Raw genomic sequence first — 19895 nt, forward strand, 5'->3', positions numbered from 1 at the left:
CATTTGTTTTCCAACGTAGGAAAATGAATGTTATACTAGACGAACACGAATTTTACGTACTATGTTATGGCTAGTGTCGAGGACTTACAGATTATGAGGTTGGGTGGTATTGGGAGGACAAAAGCAAACATGGAATAGGCGTGGTTACGATAAAAGTGGGTTGGGGATGTCAATGTTAGCCCCACCTTTCTCTATAGTGTTGAAAATGATGAGGTTCTGCTACAAGCAAGGTGATGATCCCCCCCACCCCTTTCCCGCCCAATGAGCCCAAGCATACCAGTAGGGAAGAATGCTCGAGCGGGAAACCAAAAAGCTAGCAATGTTAGCCAAAAGTCGCTTGAAGCTCGCATGTGGAAGTTGATATAACAATGGATATTGGATGGTCATCGAAGGGTCTGTGTATAAGGCGCCGGAATCTGGAAGGCACAAGGATGAATAGGGGAAGGCAAAGAGAGAGAGAGAGAGAGAGAGAGAGAGAGAGAGAGAGAGAGAGAGAGAGAGAGAGGGGTGGGGGTTGGAGCGAGCACACCGTCGATACATAAGTGCCGTGAGGACGGACACTCTCCGAGAGGGAGAGAGAGAGAATGTGTGTGTGTGTGTGTGTGAGAGAGAGAGAGAGAGAGAGAGTGTGTGTGTGTGTGTGTGGGAGAGTGATGAAGCCTTCTCTCTCTCTCTCTCTATGGAGTCTTCCTCATCCTCTGTGTGTGCTGGCTGACCTGACACTGACCGTTTGTGTACACGTAGTGAAGAGAGAGAGAGAGAGAGAGAGAGAGACCTAAACAAATGTCCATTGAGAGAGACAGAGAGAGAGAAGAAGAAGAAGAAGAAGAAGAAGAAGAAGAAGAAGGAAAACAGAGGAGAGGAGATCATCATCATCATCATCATCATCATCATCATCTATGATTGATTGTATGAGAGAGATATAAATAAGCAACCCAAAAAAGAAACAGAGCTGCAGAGAGAGACACAGGGAGAGAAAGAGGGAGCTCGGTCAAAAAGGGTCGACGTAGCCTACCTTATATCCTTTCCTTTTTTTCGTTTTACACCTCTTCCTTCCTCCCTCCCTCCCTCCTTCCTTCAAACCCTAACCCTTCCATCTGCATATCCTGTCCCTAACCCTAACCCTAACCCTAACCCTAACCCTTACCCTTACCCTAATTCAATTAGCTCATATACCCCTGCCCCATCCTCTCCAAAACAGACACACACACACACACACACACACACACACACACACGCCCATATATATCCAAACATCCATCCATCATGGTGTTTTGGGAGCCTTTCATTAGTGATGAATTGATGGGAGCTCTCGCACCGGTCCTCGTCTACTGGCTCTACTCCGGATTCTATCACTTCCTTGAACCTGTGGATCGATACCGCATGCATTCCCGCAAAGAAGAAGAGCTGCGGAACCTTGTGTCTCCATCGTCCGTCATTGTGGGGGTTCTACTTCAACAAGCAATTCAAGCTGTAGTAGCCATCTTCTTGTTCATGGTAAGCTTCTTCTACACCGACATATGAGCATGCCCATGCCGATTCATTTATATACATACGAGACATACATCCTTAATGGACATCATATTTACATCCATATACACACATGCATACATGATACATACATACGATACTAAACCACCAAACCATACTACGCATACCTATATATCACTCCATACATGCATCCATATCATAATATACATACATGTATGCAACACATGATCCTAATCGGAAACTTCCTGTCCCTGCCTGTATATATAATGCTTCTTTCTTCTTAATTTACTAAGAAAATGTTAGTGTGAATAATGTTAACTAATGTTAATGTTAATTTTATCTGCGATATATGTACATAAGCATGCTGCAATGGCAATCTTTATCAGAGCCATATTGCTGGGTCTATTTGTCATTAAAAATGAAACATAAGTACTAAATTGCTTTGAAAAAACAGGGAAATTTGTTCATATATGTGTTGACTGTTGAGAAGAAACATAAATATGAATTCCAATTGAGAAAACAAGGAAAGATTCAGGAAGTATTTATGGACTTGGGGATTCTCTTGAGACAAGTAACATGAGTATGCAGGAATTCCTTGGTGAATTTCTGTTGCTCTCCCAGAAAATAGAAAAATGAATTTTTTCTCAATATATAGTATCTTGGGTTTGCAGAATTCCAGTTGTTGAGGAACAAAAAAACAACGGGCATCTCAATTAAGTAACATGGGTTTGTAGTCATTCCTATCCCGTTTACGGAAACTGAAATCAATCACAGTTTCAATCAGGAAAAGCAATAAATGTATCTGAATTTCGTTCAAAGAAAACTATGAAGTTTCAATTTCTCAAAGTTTGAAACAAATGTAGCCAGTCAAATATTTGCAAATAGGTGAATTTGATGCCTTTGATCAAATATTTTGTTTTGTATTTAGAAGATTGATATTTTGATCTTAATTCAAAGGAGGCTGTCCTTTATATGATGAACTAATGAAGGAATTTTGTATGTGGTTTCCAGGTTACAGGATCCGATTCGACCACAAATTCTGTGCAACCATCGGTGCCAACTCAACTTGGTCAGTGTTTCGTGGCAATGTTGATTATGGACACATGGCAATACTTTGTGCATAGGTACATGCATCACAACAAGTTCTTATATAGGCATATTCATTCGAAACACCATAAACTGGTAGTTCCATATGCCTTTGGAGCTCTATACAATCACCCGTTGGAAGGGTTGTTACTCGACACACTAGGTGGTGCCATCTGTTTCCTAATGTCCGGGATGACCCCAAGAACGGCTGTTTTCTTCTTCTGCTTCGCCACGATAAAGACTGTGGATGACCATTGTGGACTATGGCTGCCTGGAAACCCTTTCCACATGCTTTTCCATAACAACTCGGCTTACCATGATATTCACCATCAGCTTTATGGCGCAAAGTACAATTTCTCACAACCATTTTTCGTTGTATGGGATAAGCTTCTTGGAACTTACATGCCTTACAAACTAGAAGAGAGGGCTGAAGGGGGTCTGGAGGCGCGGCCAGCAAAGGAATTTAGCTAAACGTGAGTACCGTCGATGTAAAAATGAACAGTAACATCGTTTTAGTGAATGCTTGCACCCATGCTTGGAAGTTGAACTCTTGGCACCGCAGGTCTTCACACATGAATAGCCTCTTATAGTCAGGGGATCCATTCCTGCTCAACATCTTCATGAAAAATATTATATATCCAAAGTTCTCCGACTTCAGTTTTTCTTCTGAAGGATTATTCCTTTTTAAGTATGGAGACGACGTATATACATACATACATACATACATACATACATACATACTTACATACATACATACAAGGAAACAAATACGCAATTTCTTTTGTTGTATTAGATATTGAAAAAAAGGACAAGACGTATTTTAGCGTTTATTCGTTTTAGCTCATGTTGGCTTCCATGAGGCCCAAGAGCTTTCATGTGGCTTACGACTTTGTATTGATGTATAATGAAGGTGGGACTGCCTCTGTCATGTATATAATACATGCTTAATTCAACACTGTTTTTGCCAATGCTTTGATGCCAACTCAATTGTGTCCTTCAACAATTTCATATTTACTATGTTGCTTGACTTAACAGCTAGTTTGAATTCCAAGCATGATGTTTTTCGACAGAAATGGTATCATATCCATTCTAGTTATGAGAACTAAGGTCCTGTAAGTCCGCTAAAGTGATGCATGTCATAGAAATGATAACACATGCATTCTAGTTGTAAGTGCTAAGGCTCCTTCGAGTCCAAGAAGCCTCTACTTTCGAATCTCAACATTATCCTTAACAAGTACATGACCTCTTTACACTTTTTTGACATCATCCATACAGGCAAGTGAACAAGTTATTTATACCTATGTGATCTCTCTACACTTTTTTGACATTATCTTCACAGGCAAGTGAACCTAGTTAGAGTTTCTTGTCAGATATCTCGTGTTGTGATTGTCATGTATCAGAAAAAGAACCTTTAGTTGAAGCAAAAGGTAGAAGTTTATTTGTAAAAAGAAAAGTTCGCGTGAAAGAAGTTTAAACTCAATCCAAGCTTGACATACGTGTGAGGCCCCGTTGATTATTTCGTAGCTAACTGAGGTCAAGGTGATTATATTCCTAAACATTTCTTTAGAAAATTGAGCAAATAAACTTTAAACGAATTAAGATGTTTTTGTTGAGCTTCATTCTTGGAAATGTTAGGAATTTGAATTCTTAAGAAGATGGAAAATGGATAGGGGACCATGTCAATTTTTTTTTGAGAGAATGGATCATCAATAAAGAGAACGGGTTTCATATTTCTAATAATTTTGTAATTTGTGCGACGTTATTATTTTTCCCATTTGGTTGAATTTGTTTTCAAACGTTTGTTCCTTCCCTTTGTCTGGTACAATTTTCACTATAAAGAGTTAATACATCGCCATTCTCCATTTTCTATGCAAATGTTTCTGAGGTCTAGTGTTTGTTAGATTTATATGTATCAAATGGTTGGTTATTTGTCATAATCATCACTTGCTTCATCTATCAAGTCCATCACCTTCTTGTTCATAAGTTGTTGCACAATTTTACCATGCCCAACGTATATCACCTCCTTGTTTATGTTTCTAGGTTTTCATAATTTTTTCACATGTTTCAATAATAGGGAATATGAAAATGTATGGAGTGGAGGAGGACTCTCCACAATTTAGATGAGGTATTTTCCTCATCTTATATTAGGTGGAATGATAATACATTAATACAATACAACCAAGGATATAAAATTTGATAATGGTAACACTAACTATCATCGAATTTTTCAACGTTATAAATTATCCGTAAATGGTCTTGAGAGTTGACAACAAGTGCTATTGTCGTAATCTAAATTACTTTGAAATGTTCATGCAAATTAAACAGCACGCAAAACAAAACAAAATGTGTTTTTGAAAGACAAAATGCATTTTCTTCTTTAAAAGAGTGAGGCACCTAGGTGTTATGATCTATCTAACCTAACATCTCCCCATTTACTTTTGACCCAAACATACAAATAAGGTTCACACATTTTATCTTGCAAGCAAATGTAATAGAATGAGAAAAAGGAACATGCAAATATACCCCTAGTAATTTTGTCAACCAAAATGCCTATGAATTTGAATTAGGCTTAATAGGTGTGCACTTAAGCATAATTTTAGTGATCTTAAAATTATTTTAGGTTGCCGACAGTGAGACTAATTAATAGTCCATTAGTAGAGCCATTATTTAGTTTTGATGGATCATTTTCTTATGGAGATATCAAGCATGAAATGGAACATGTCATGGGCCATGGCTTTCCTTTTGCTGAACACATTCAGATATGTGAGTTTTTGGATAAGATGTTGAGCTGTATGTATTGTAAGTTGAGCTACAAAGTTGTTGTGCATTATTTCCTTGTCGTTTTCCATAATAATAATAAATTCGTCGTGCATGGAACAAGTCATTTTGATATAGAAAACCTTAGGAAAACGAAAAATGGTGTAAATGTTATGTGGAGAAATTATAATGGAATTGTTGGCGCTTTTACATAGTTGGCAACTTTTTAGTCATTCTTTTCAATAATAGAGCATTCTACTTTCTTTCTTTCTTTGTATCTTTCTTTTTTCAAAAAAGCATTCTACATTTTTTAATGTGGTTGGGTAATAGATGCAAGTCAATGATACACATCAAGACTCTTGACAACATATACACAATCTTGTAAAACCAAAAGACGTGGCACTTGAGAATGACTTGTATATCTTAAGAGTGAGTTAAACATAGCCATTAGCTAATCTCCTAATTCATTAGGGCACAAAAACATCAACCTACTTAGGTGGTTTTGCAAAGAGATGATCCATCAAATTCAAAGGACTCCAATATAGCTCAACTTGTTTCTTTTTAAGAATATTGTTTCTCCTCAACTCTTTTGTATTACATAATCTAAGAGTTCTAAATATCAAAGCATATGAAACTATCACAAACATTATTGCACTTTCTATAGTCAACCTTTGATTTTCTTATGCATCCATCACCAATGTATAGATTGAACATAATCAATGAGATTGATAAAAAGACAAATTGCTCAAATTTGCCTTAAAATATATTATTATCAACCCTCTTGCATTCATTGAAGTATTGCAATAGAGTTGACAAACTTGTAATCTTAAAGCATAGAAAAGTCTCACAAACCCTCTACACATTGCCTATAGCCAACTTCTTGCTTATCTTCCTAGACAATGTACAATTTCCCCATCATCATTAGTGTCCTCAAATGAATTATATTTTGTGCGCAATAATGATGTCCAATTATAGATATTACATGAACATTGCAATTAGTCTATCTCTCTAAAGCATTTCTACCAACCAAGAAATCTGATTGCATAATTGCAATGCCAAAGCATTCAATGTGGATTTCAACAAGAGTATCAACAACAAATGAACATTTGTATCCAATATTTATGTAGTTTTTCTTGGTTGCTTCATTTTGTTAATAAAATGAGCACATGAACTTCTTGGTTGTCATACAATACAGTGAATGGCTTACCCAAAGTACAACTTCTATAATAGATCATTTTTTAACTAGAGTGCACTATAGTCCGATTATTGATGAAATCAAACAGAAATAATGATTGAGTTATAATTATCTATTTCTATGAACCTGGATATTGCAATGCCTATGAAATGATGCATTTAACCAAGAAAGAACCACATAAATATTGGATACAAATGTGGGAGGTGGATACATATAGTTAGACCCTATAAATCAAAAAAATAAACTATTGCGCACTTTATATATATATATATATATATATATACATGCATCCGTATGTATTAAGAATGGACGAATTGCTAAAAAGATAAAATGCAAGCATTATCACATTGGTATTACCACACTACTTTCATCTGGAGTTGGCGTCATCCTTCAGTTCCCCAAACATTTATCATAGATTAGTCATAAATTATTAGATTTATGCAGACAATGACATTATGGGCTTAGATTAATGTACAATCTTGTGTTCAAATGCCAATTACTCTGGACTGAATAGAAGGCAACATTGGGGATAGCTTTCTTTTGAGCTTTATGGGTAATTCTTGGAACTTCAATTCCTGTTTCAAGATGTTTTGAGCAATGCCAGATCATGTTTTGAGCAACTATATGTGCATATACTTAAATGGGGAAAATGTTAATCCTGATGCAGATACTAGTAAAGATATCAATGGGCAGTGTGTTCAACAATGCATGCAAAAATCTTAACATCATCGAGAAGTGTGAAAATATGGAGTCTCATGTACGACTCATGAGTGGTCCCAGATTCCAAGGTAAGTTACTCTGATTGGCATAATTATTGTTCATAAGATAGTGATCTTACATTAATGAAGTAGATACTGACTGGAATAACTTTGATCACCTCAAATATCATGAACTTGTACCTTGGCTAATCGACTTGTACTTGAACCACAAAAGCCTCCATCAAGGTCCCTGGCTCTACACAATGGTACGCATGTACTGTGAGATTGTAGTACTCCACAATACAAGGAGACAATGCATGCATGCTTCACACACTCTTTCTCTCTCATTGTACCTTTTCTCCATGAATCTAGGTATGATGTAAAGTTTATAAGAACTGGAAAGAGGAGATAGACTGAGCGTAGGTATTTTAAAACAGTTTGAATGACATGATAAATAAGATGGTTAAAGATACCTATCGTACAAAAAAATTTACATCCTCATACAAATTTAAATGATTATCCCCCCCCAACCCAAAATATTCCAAAATGAAGAGATATTAAACCATCGGTGATCTGCTGAAAAGAAGGTTTTAGTCTTCTAAATATACACTGTACATTGACCAAGAAAATCCCTCAACAGAATGTTAAAAACTGATACTACCACTATGAAGTTGCAGCTTGGAGTTCTTCTGTATCTGTGGCTTCATTTTCAGCTTCCACAAATGAAACCAAAGAGACTGAGGTCACTTCGTTACTGACCAACAAAATACCTCAACAGAACATACAAATCTGCCACAACCACTATGATGTTGCGGCCTTGAGTTCTTCCATATCTGTGGCTTCATTTTCAGCTTCCACATATGAAACCACGGAGACTGACGTCACTTTATCATCTTCTTCCAATCTCATTAATCTCACACCTCTGTACAGCAAAGATCAAAATAGACTCTCGTCATCAAGGATATTATATAATTATATTATACACCTACTTATGATATTAGTATGATAGAATGCTTTATATATTTCTTTTGGTCATATTGGTCATGCTCTGACCTCTTGAGGCGCCTCTATGTTTGTGGGGATTGACCTATCTACATAGTCCAAATTTATATTCTTTCTTATATCTATTCTTCGGCATTACGCATTTAGTAAAATTAACTAAATAGATAATAGAGGTGATTTCAAAAATGATCCTCACCCTTAAAATTATTTATCCCATATATGCAAATATATTAAGCAAATAAAAACAACGCATTCCTATCAAAGGTACTCACTTTCCCATTCTCCGAATGCGTACAGGTATCTGACTTAGTTTCATTCTGTTTAAAATGCCTCCATGGCTGCCTATGACAACCTCTTTCTCCACTTCACCATTTTCTGAAACAAAGAACAGACTTCGAGTTAAATGGGCTAATTCAGACAAATTAAGCCAGCATTAATGATCAACAATTTTTCACATAACAATTATAGAAACTTTTGGCATACCTGAAACAGCATCATCAACAACAAAAACTGCTGCTAATTGATCATCCTCTTGGATAAACTGTAAATTGCGCCCAATACGATATTTTTACATGAGCAATAAGCCTATATATTGCAATGAAAAATATGACCAACATACTTTGCAGCCAACAAGGCCAGTTCTGCTCAATCGGCTGGCAGTAAATTCTTTCAGTGGTACACGCATTCCAAATCCATTTTGGGTAACAAATAAAAGCCAAGGAGCACCTGTATCCAGCTCCCTAAAATAGGCAATTAAGGCAATTAGAAATTGGAATGAAATCGAAACAGTGGAAAATAGATCTAAAGGATGTTTTAAATGAGTGTTAACAAAGGATGACTGAACTGAATAACTTGCTAAGGAATAAACTGAAAGACAGATCACCCCTTAACAATTGTCCACTCACGAAATTGAGCACAACTTACAGAATGGGCAATAGCATTTATATAACAGGAAACATTCACAGTAGCAGAAAACTCATATCATCATAGTTTGCTTACTCAAATTGACGGACCACAGATGCAGGCACAATATCCATGGTAGCCATTCTGTCCTCATTTTTTAATTTCATTGATTTCACGCCTCTAGAAGTTCTTCCTGTTGCACGAAACTGAAGCACAGGGTTTAACAGGCTTCGAAGTTTCTGTTAAGGAGAAGAGCTACAAAATCACTCTCAAGACTACATACCACAGTCGCATCACATATCACTCTCAAGACTAAACCATTTCTAGATCCCATGACTATACTATCTCCATCAGCAGCTGATTTTACCCATTTCAATTCATCTCCAGGCACCTGCGCCATTTAGCATTGCAAGATCAATTTCACATTTTTGTACTAGATCCAATAAACGAAAAGATGACTTTACATACTAACTGTATGGCCACAATTCCAGATGATCTTATTGTTGAAAAAGTAGCCAAAGAAGTGCGCTTGATAAACCCACGAGCAGTTAACATCACAAGATATTCATTATCCTTAAAACTAGATACAGACTTGACAGATGTTATCCTCTCCCCAGAAGGAATTGGTAGGATCTGAAAAGGAATCCAGAAATAATGTAAAAACTAATGCAAACAACAGATTCTTTTAATGCATAATTGAAAAAATATATATATCATACCTGCACAAGAGGACTGCCTATTGCAGTGCGAGAACACTCCGGTATTTGGTAGGCCCGGGTTGAATACACGATTCCTTTCTCACTGCAAGACTCTGATATATTAGAGCCACAAAACTGTTCGCAATATCTATGCCATGCAAACACTATAAATCGCTTTACTAGGAGTGACAAGTCAGCACTAAATGGGACAAATTTCTTCAGACTATGAAAAGGCATCACTTTCAATGGCATTAAGAAATTATTTAAAATAGCAGAAAAATGTCCACATTATCCACACATGCTTAAAATTGCTATGAATTTCAACATATCACATGTATTAAAGAAAAGCATAAACAAAATGAAAGCAAGAAATGTACAGAGAACTGCTAATACAAAACAATCTAAAAATGTGTGGCATTTAAATACCTGAAAAAAAGAAGATAATCATGTGTTTTACAAACAAAAAACTTTGATAGTGCATCATCGGCCTTCAATTTCCCAGCAGCCTTTCCAGCAGTACCTCTATTCTGTGCTGCAAATGTGTCGGGTCGCAGGCGTTTAATGTAGCCCTTCTCAGTAAGGATCTGATATTGTAACAGGAATACTATCATGAAGAAGAAACCAAAACGAAGTGTAGGCTGTGAACATGTAAAAAATAAAAACTACGTACCACCAAAGCTTCCTCATTGGCTATGACATCAATATCATTCAAGATCCCCGTATCATCCAGTAGTGCTGTCCTCCGGGGGGTTGCAAACTCTTTTTTAAGTGCAAGTGCTTCCTTTTCAACAACCTGTAAGAGTACATTAAAAGTAAAAAAGAAAGCAGAATAGTATTCAGTAACAGGTTTATTCTGATTTATCTTTTTAGTAATACCTGCAAAATTCTCTGTTTACTAGAAAGCAGCTGCTTTAAGTTGGTTATTTCTGTCATCAGCAAGTTATGCTCCTGGATAAACTTGCTCCTCTAAAATCCATACATAATCATGTGTCAGAATTTCTTTATTTCACTATTGAAGGACAAAGAAATGAAGTGTATAAGATCCATTTACATACCTCTAAACCTGTCAGCTTGCGTAGAGCCATGCTCAGAAGTGCATCAGACTGAACGGTAGACAAACCAAATTCTGAAGGAAAACCAGCATCCCAGATATCAATTCAACTTTCTTAATGTACAAGCAAACCGCTCTTGTATAATGTTCTAAATAAGCTTACAACCTGTCTTCTAAACTCTATCAGCATTTTCAGCCATTATTTATAGATTTAATCAATTAATGTATATTAGCTAAGAACTAAAAACTAATGCAACCTCTCGTCATGCCCCAAATATAATTGGGTGAACAATATGGTACAGAGTCATAGGGAAAATCTAGGGTAGGTGTCTGCAATAACCCCAACAGCATTATTAGAGGTTATACCAAAGTTCCTTCTCAATAGCTCTTGAAAGATTCATATTGCTCTCCATAGCTCAATCTGGAGATGCTTAAAGCACCAAACTGGAAGATTTAACACTAAACAGAAAACACAGAAAGATTTTAGTAAAGTATTGTGGGCATTAATCTCAGAACCTCATTGCACTAAGTCTGTTACAGTAACATTAGCATAAACACCAAGGACTGTTCACAGGACATGAGGGATGGGCACACACTGTTTAAAATTTTGAGGCTGCTATGCAGTGAGGCTTCAAGATGAATTAGGAATAAGTGAAGGTGCTGTAGAATGATGGAGGAATCTAGCAGCTAATAAGGTGTAAGATAATGATAAAAATAATCTCCTCAAGTGATAATGCCATGCTATATTCTAACTTTAGTCATGTAAGGGCAAAAAAACCAAACTATACTGGAACTGGGTATTGTGTTTATGTGTATGCCATGTGACTAGAAACATGCATGTCGTTGTGATTCCACCTGAGAATCAGCGTAATATGGGTATAGCTACCCCTGCTAAGCATGCTCCAGAACAACACAACCTCTGTATGCAATTAGCCCCTCATCTATATAAAGGCCAAGTAGAGTAGGTGATTGTGGGCATCTTTGTTTTACTCCCAATTATGCTAGCAATTACCTCCAACAACCCAAAAGAGTGCACGCTTTCACTAACACTGATTCATACAGCGCATAGATTCCCCATTGCATATCTATCAGTAGTCCAAGGGCTTCTACATGCTGCATGAGCAGAATATGTGATGTCATGTTGAAAGCTTTCCAGAAATTCACAAAACAATAACAAATTCTCCTTTTATGGGCTCTTCCATCTTAAAAAGGGGGAGAGTTGATACTCAATCCACGATTGTGAACCCCTTTCGAAAACTTGCCAGTCCAGCTGAGTGGCAGTCATTTCTCTCTACCCATACACTCATTTCTGACTCTAGGATATAACCATACAATACTTTAGCCAAGCACGAAAAATCAGGATAGTCCTGTAATTTTTAGGCATCATGGGATCTCTCCTCTTAGAAATCTGTACAATGGTATGCTTCACAGCTACTAGTTTTTGTATGCAAAAAGTTGGAGCAAGGTGTTACAGGCATAGACAAAATACTCACCTACTAATCTCTCATGATTTGAACTTTCCAAATTACAAACTATCAATGGCATTCCCAAAAGGTATTTGGGTGGGCATGAACTATGTGAGTGTGGGTTGGGGAGCTGCTCATAATTGTCATAGTGTGCCTTCTCATATTCTTGCCAAACCCGAGGAGAGGTGAGCTGTGCATTAGGTTGCCTCTCATTAAACATTTTCCGTGTTCTTTTACTTTCTTGTTCTAGGAACAACGGGTACACATCTGCTTCAAATTTAGCCAAATATGATTCTTCTTCTTCCTCACAAGGCATTGACAAGTTGATCTTGCTTGTTTACGTGTATAAATCCCTTTACTTCTCCTTACAGCCATCCTCTTATATCACAAACTTCCTCATCATACCAGGAACGAAAAGCCATAGCCCTTGCTGCTGCATTGTTACAGAGATCAACACTATCACTAGAGAACAGACATCTATAAGAAGATATCTACATGTAACTATTGTGCAACTATAGAGCATATCTCTACACAAAGCAACAGAACAGATCTCCATTGCTATCGCCACAGGTGTGCATCCCTACAGAATCTGTTGTTACTAACTTGAAAGAAGGGCCAACATTGCTCTGCAAAAATACCTGTCATATCAGATGAGGCTGCATATCCACACCACAGGGTTGGTCTGTTTCAAGGCACTTTTCACACAGATGTGGGTGAGACACAGATTTTTTGGTTTTTAAAATTTATTCAAGTAGGTTTGCCTTGTGTTCATGGACCTGGAATGTTATCCTTCCATAGTTACATGGAATGATATAAATTGATGCATTAAGATCGACTCTTAAATGCATCCAACAGATGCCTAAATCCCAATTCACAGAAATTATAGAAGCTATAAATACAGACCTAAAGTGTAATTCTTAACTGGAACCTCACCATCAAACGCAATAAATCTCAAATATTAATAAATTTCTCCTGCATTCAAATGAGCACCTCCCTTTCACTTACTGATATAAAGTTAAATTTGCGCTTAGATGTAAGGTTAGGCCTAAGATGAACAACCAGAAAGATGATGGATCATAGCAGAATTGTGGAGGTGGTACCCAATCGTCCAATAGGCCAGATGAGTCTCAAACTTCCCATGTAACAAGACCTCTAGCCTCGGTGAGCTGAGCCTTCTCTCAAGATGTAAAAAGAATAATGATGTCAATTCGTATATTTATGTAAAGGGAATACAGGCTTAGGCTAAGAAAACCCCTAACCTTGAAGAAATGAATCTTCAAAATTCATCATAATTATACACATGTAACCAGAAACCCCAGAACACATCATCGTTGAGAATTCCATCTTTAATTTGAATGACAAACATTTTATCATTGAATATCAAATGAGCAAAAAGATGCTTTTCATGAGTAACAAAAAACTGAACATACCATGCTGAAGGGACTCATTTGCCATCCGGGTGTCATTGGCTGTTCTGATTATATTCACAAGCTTATCAAGGTTTTCCAAACCAATTAATATTCCCTGAAAAAAACAAGCATAGTTCCATGACAGAAGTATGTTGGAATGGAAACCAATAATTCTACTGCTTACTAAATTTCAGCAGGTTCACCCAATAAGAAAGACTATTGTGAATCGATATAGCATAAAAGAGTTAAATTAAATGAATCAGTTTGGTATATCCTGGAAAGTATGAGCATAATGTGGCATACATTAGTTCTTATAAGGCCCATTCTATTCTCAAATGGGAGAATACTCCATCCTGAGAACATGAAGAATATATGTAATCTCATAGAGCACCTTCATAAGTATATTATGGAAAGAATATCCTGCATAGATAGCGAATAAGAGAGTTATCTTAAATGTATCAATTTGATATATTATGGGAACAAGGAGAATAAAGTGGGTAGACGTTGGTTATTACTCAAACCATTCTATTTCAGATGGGCTATTACTCCATCCAATAAAGATAAATTACACTGTAAGAGTTCTCAGCAAGCACATGCAAAAACATTGCACTACCAACTAGACTCTTTAAAGGGATAATATGTTTTGGGTGGGGAGGCTATGAGATCCAGAAATCTATAGACCATATTTCATGTTGGTTTAGCTTAAGAGATCTTAATTGAGACCCAACACTATGAATAACTGTAACTATATGTATGAAAAAGTCATATTTTCTTTTTCATAATTTTATCTCAAATGCAGAACCAGCACAATCAAGAAACGCAAGAAATTGTAGGATAATTCCGAACAAACCTGTACAATGTGATCCCTTTCTTCTGCTTGTCTTAGCTGAAATTTTGCTCTCCTCTCAATGATGGTACATCTGAAGTCCAGAAACACCTAAAATATATGTAATGGTCATTAGCATGATAAGCATTAACAGGATATCTTCTTATTTTTGTCTGGGCAGAAGCAAAACTTATTGAAAGAAAATATTACACTTCGATAATTTGCCCAAACGAAAGAAAATATTACACTATACATGTATAAGAAAATGTTTTTGCTAAATCTTGGACCAGTAAACATTAAAAATTATCATGCTAGATTTAATTTTGTTTCTCGAATATTTTTACACTTCAGCAAAGAGATACATATCACCTGCAAATACTCCCTGAGACCTTGTAACTCAGGTTTCCCATCAATAATCCTACAAGCCAAACATTAATGAATTAACCCAATGCAAAGACACAAAAAGAGACGAGAAATTAAACATTGTAAAAATAAATGCAGCTTGGCCGAGAGCATAACAAAATGATCAACTTTCTTGAATGGTTAGGAAAGATATAGCCTAAGTTCCATCATCATACAACACAGGTAAATTGAAACTTCTAAATATTTGACTTCCATGCAAATATCAGAGGGAAATCCTTTATTTATTAATGTATCTCAAGAGTTTCCTCTGATTCCACACCCAAGCATGAAGACAAGCCCCATATTCAGATTGAGAATGAGTGTAAGTGAGTGAGATAGGCATTAGCCCCATATTCAAAAGAATATATGATATCTTAATCTTCAGGGTAATACTCTCAATGCCTAGAGATGCTCAAAACAATCTACATGCATGCATGTGCATGGAGCAGAACTCACTGTCTTACAGCCTTGTAAAGAAAGAACAAGTAGGAAGTAGCTTACCCAACCATGTTACATCCAAATGATACTTGCAATGGTGTGTGCTTGTAGAGATTGTTAAGAACCACTTCTGGATTTGAGCCTCTTTTGATCTAAAATAAAGACCATCCTAGGTTAATGTAACAAATTTGGAAATTTTCTAATAAGCGAGAAATTCATAATGAAGCTACAATTATTACTGGAGCCAGATTCATAGGAATAGACCTCGATCACCACACGCATTCCCGCACGATCACTCTCATCCCGAACATCACTAATACCCTCCAAAACCTAAGAAACATTAAACCAAACATTTTTGACATGTAGCTTTCAACCTTCCTTTCACATAATAAGTGCACATAAGGTTTAAAATTTGGAAAACATTTTAACACATTTTCTTGCTAGATTTTCAAAAGCAATGATCGACTTCTAACAACATTCGAGTAGAATTTGATTAAAAGGAGGGTTCACACCATGAAGCTTTCTTTTCCAACAGGCTTGAACTATAGACTTCAATAGGAACTCACATCATTTTGCCACGTGCAGCCTAAGGCATCTAATTGGTAACCTAATTTCACCAAAACTCTACAAATATCTTGGACAAACCCACCATACATTTTTCTCATGGATTACTCCATTCAAAAATTACTCCAATATCCAAGAACAATAAACCTCTTAGAAAATTGTGTGCAATAAGAGGTCACTTCACAAGGATTTTATCTGAAACAACAGATAGATATGTCGACCTAAACATAGCTAAGTTAAATCCACCCACAAGCATATTTCAAATTCATGCATTAGACATACAAACTAAACATGCAAGACAAGGGTTACCCAACATATACCATATCTACATTTTTAAGTATGAGCAACGATTGTTTTTACATATGAGACTTTAAGCAGATTTACAAAGCATACTTTCTGCTCAACAAGGTCTGCAACTTTCTGTACGAACTTGGCTTTATTTGTTTGATATGGCATCTGCAAGCATGAAGAGAATATAGATTGGACTCAGAATTATGCACAAAAAATAAAATTGGTGAAAACAAAAGCCATCAACCAACCTCTGTTACAACAATGACACTCTTGTTATTTTTTTTGTCCACTTGCTCTATCACTGCTTTTCCTCTTATAGTCAATTTACCTTTACCAGACCTATAGGTCTCCACAATTCTGTTCCCGAATTCCACTTAGTAATTTGACTATGTAATAGATATTTATAAATATTCAAGTACGAATATCAAAGTATGTTGCAGTACCCCAAAGCGCCAAGAATCTGACCACCAGTTGGAAAATCTGGCCCAGGCAAATGGTCCATGAGCTCTTGTACCTGATTCAAACAGGAACAGAGAAAGAACGACATGTCTGAACCCAAATCCAAAGAACACAAACGAGAATAAATATAGATGTAAGTATCTATATATATATATATATATGTATGTATGTATGTATGTATGTATGTATGAAGAGGAGAGACAACAGGGGATTTCTGCCAAAGGTATGTTACAGCAAGGCACAGGTTCAATAGGACTCTTGTAGAACTTCAGTAAGATAACTATACAGTATCAAGGATATCAGCTAGTGCATAAATCATGAAAACAGAACTCCTTGCGCAGAATAAAGGGAGTTTAGACATTTATGGGCTTCTTTCATCAAGATTCTAAACATGGGATACAATCTACTGATTTTCTAATGAATTGAGATTTTGTCACCTCCCGAAAGGAGGATTGAAATAAGAATGGTACAAGGAAACGAAAGAAAACTGTCCCATTTATCAGTACGTATCCAAAGATCAACCATGAAGTGCAGGACTAAAACAAAGAATAAAACACTCACAGACGCATTGGGATTGTGTATGAGAGCACATAATGCATCCACTATTTCACCCAAGTTATGTGGAGGTATATTTGTTGCCATGCCAACCTACAAAATGGCACCCGAGATCTGAGCCATTACAAATCAGGAGGAATTAGAAGTGCTTATATATCTGACTTACAACTTACTGCAATTCCAGATACACCATTGAGTAGAAGATTGGGTAGCCGTGCAGGTAAAACTGATGGTTCAGTTTGAGAGCCATCAAAGTTTGCAACAAAATCCACCTAAAATAGCAGCAAATATTAAGAACCAATTTCACCATCACCTGATTCCCTACTCATATATTATTTCATTGAGGACTATATATTAACTGCTATTGGTTCCAATCAGACAACTAATTTTTGTGAGTTTGTAAATCTTAACTACTTCAGACCAGTCTTGAAACAAAATCAAGTCACAATGAGAAAACATACTGTATCTTGCTCAAGGTCTGTGAGAAGCATTGCCTCAGAGAGTGCCTGAAAAAGAACACGTTAAAATTTTCTCAAATAATAAAGCAGTCTCACTTTAATAGATACATGAATTAATATCTATGCAAAGCTTACTTGAAGTCTGCATTCTGTATACCGCATAGCAGCTGGTGGATCTGCATCTATTGACCCAAAATTACCATGTCCATTTACAAGAGGAGACCGTAGTGAGAAGTCCTAGCAGTACACACAAACATATAAGGAAAAATATCATTTCCTCCATGTAAGTAATAGATAATGCAATTGAAAAATAAAATAAAAATTCACAGACGACTAGTATATCATATGACTGGAAACAAATAATTCAGCGTTGTCTTACTTGAGCCATACGGACTAAAGCATCATAAACTGCAGTATCACCATGAGGATGAAATTTACCAAGAACCTGTAGACACACGGATACCAAGCTGAGATTTTTCAGAATTTCACACTTCCCATGTGGCTTTAACTATCTCGATAGAATCATCTCGTACCTCTCCAACAACACGAGCAGACTTCTTGAATGGCTTCTTTGATGAAAGACCTAGTTCGTGCATAGCAAAACTGAAATAACCAAAAACCAATCACATCTTCCACAAGAGAAAATTGATGCAAAACATAAGTAAATTGTCAACACTGATTACAAAGTCGAATTCATTTCACAGTGAGTAATCACATCCTATGTCGTTTATTTTATAATCGCATCAAAACTAGAGCCAGAATTCAAAAAAACACTCATTCATGTAGCCACAAAGGAAAAGTTAAATCATTTCTGGGATAGAAATAAGGGAGTCTCATCGTTTCCTATTCCTGTGAGAGATAATATATAGATGTTGAAAGCTTTGATATCAATATTTCTTCTTTATCTCGATTCCTTTCTAATCATTCTTTACACACATCTGCATTTAAATGTGTACGAGTGTCCTCTACAAGTTAGGAAATTCTTCAGTGCCCAAGCTTAAATATACAAACTTGGACATATAGGAGTAATTTACCACTTAGAGATCACGTCGGATTGGAAAACCTGAAACATATATATATGCAAGCGTTTTTCACAGCTTAATTATTGAACTAGCTTAAACATGAGCATTTTAATGTACAGAAGTGTTATTCATAAATACGGATTGCGTCTATGAACGAGCTCAAAGATAAGCATTTCAAAATAAAGTGTTCCCTAGAGCTTATAGAATTCTAGATGAATAAGCACTTGGATGCATACACGAGTGGCCTTCAGAAATTATCATAAAAAATGAGTGACCTAATACACATGTGAGTAAAAAAAACTTACATTAAAGCGCTTAAACATAAGCACGTGAATGTATGTATATAAACTTTCAATGAACAAGCTTAAACACTCGGACTTCAATTTATATGCAAAGGTGGTTTGCAGCTTAAAAACTGACTGAATGCATATAAAATGTTCTTAAATACCACTTACAGGATTCTCCGATGAACAGGCTTTAGACCATCGCGAGCATCTGGCAAAGCTCGTCCAAGAAGAACCGAAAGAGCATAAGACAAGTATGATTCAGAAACCTCCTTGTGTAACTCTACATGCTCTATTCTCCCGTCTTGAGGTCTTCTGCTTGACACTTCGTCGGGAGAAGATGAAACATCTTCATTTGCTTCTGAAATAGAGCCAGATAATCCTCCTTCCACACTAGCATTTTGCGATCTAATCCTCGTAGAAGAGACATCATCATCGCCAACCCGGCTATGCAAATGCCTCGTGAGAGACAAGCCAGAAAACATCCGCGTTGGGATTATGTACTGTTTTGATCTTTGCTGCAGGAATGGCTGCGGGATATGAGGCGTAGGCCTGTGAGCTAGAGGGATGGGAAGGTCATCAGAAAGGGAGAGGCTAGACTTAACAAGGTGGGAAGGGAGGCGATGGCTATAGCTGAGGTGAAGAAACGCCATAGCTGGGGTGGAAGAAGAGGGAGAAGGAGAGGTGAATATACACAGTCTGCGATTATAGAGACGCAGTGCGGTGGCAGTCATCAGAGCATTCGTCTCTTTCGCTCGCTCTCTCTCTCTCTCTCTCTGTCTCTGCGTGTCTGCAAAACAGCGCAGGTTTTTCGTTAGGGTTTATCTGCTCCTCCTCCTC

The 19895-nt window shown here is 36.8% G+C and overlaps 2 protein-coding genes across 2 annotated transcripts; one reads left to right on the top strand and one right to left on the bottom strand.

Moving 5' to 3' along the window:
• Window positions 1–967: 967 nt before the first annotated feature.
• On the top strand, window positions 968–3545 carry LOC147862596 (sphinganine C4-monooxygenase 1-like). Its single transcript, XM_087321464.1, has 2 exons — window positions 968–1497; window positions 2503–3545. The coding sequence occupies exons 1-2, from the start codon at window positions 1267–1269 to the stop codon at window positions 3046–3048; spliced, it is 777 nt and encodes a 258-aa protein (XP_087177590.1). The 5' UTR covers window positions 968–1266; the 3' UTR covers window positions 3049–3545.
• Window positions 3546–7653: 4108 nt separating this feature from the next.
• On the bottom strand, window positions 7654–19895 carry GYRA (DNA GYRASE A). Its single transcript, XM_087321085.1, has 27 exons — window positions 19227–19895; window positions 18283–18352; window positions 18129–18194; window positions 17885–17986; window positions 17753–17797; window positions 17465–17563; window positions 17298–17384; window positions 16721–16791; window positions 16526–16634; window positions 16380–16442; window positions 15687–15752; window positions 15486–15574; window positions 14952–15000; window positions 14607–14693; window positions 13778–13871; window positions 10886–10956; window positions 10707–10796; window positions 10501–10623; window positions 10257–10414; window positions 9852–9933; window positions 9601–9765; window positions 9416–9523; window positions 9229–9338; window positions 8849–8969; window positions 8713–8770; window positions 8502–8604; window positions 7654–8149 (listed from the first exon to the last, which is right to left on the bottom strand). The coding sequence occupies exons 1-27, from the start codon at window positions 19787–19789 to the stop codon at window positions 8029–8031; spliced, it is 2970 nt and encodes a 989-aa protein (XP_087177211.1). The 5' UTR covers window positions 19790–19895; the 3' UTR covers window positions 7654–8028.

This window comes from Azolla caroliniana, unplaced genomic scaffold, assembly GCF_043228905.1.
Source record: "Azolla caroliniana isolate FFs.n. ecotype wild unplaced genomic scaffold, voAzoCaro1.0.p SCAF_6, whole genome shotgun sequence".
In the NCBI taxonomy this organism is placed as follows: Eukaryota; Viridiplantae; Streptophyta; class Polypodiopsida; order Salviniales; family Salviniaceae; genus Azolla; species Azolla caroliniana.

Coding starts and splice junctions, on each gene's coding strand:
- LOC147862596 (XM_087321464.1), top strand. CDS start 1,267: ATGGTGTTTTGGGAGCCTTTCATTAGTGATGAATTGATGGGAGCTCTC. Junction 1,498..2,502: donor TAGCCATCTTCTTGTTCATG/GTAAGCTTCTTC, acceptor TGTGGTTTCCAG/GTTACAGGATCCGATTCGAC.
- GYRA (XM_087321085.1), bottom strand. CDS start 19,789: ATGACTGCCACCGCACTGCGTCTCTATAATCGCAGACTGTGTATATTC. Junction 18,353..19,226: donor CCTGTTCATCGGAGAATCCT/GTAAGTGGTATT, acceptor TGGTTATTTCAG/TTTTGCTATGCACGAACTAG. Junction 14,694..14,951: donor GTCTCAGGGAGTATTTGCAG/GTGATATGTATC, acceptor CATATATTTTAG/GTGTTTCTGGACTTCAGATG.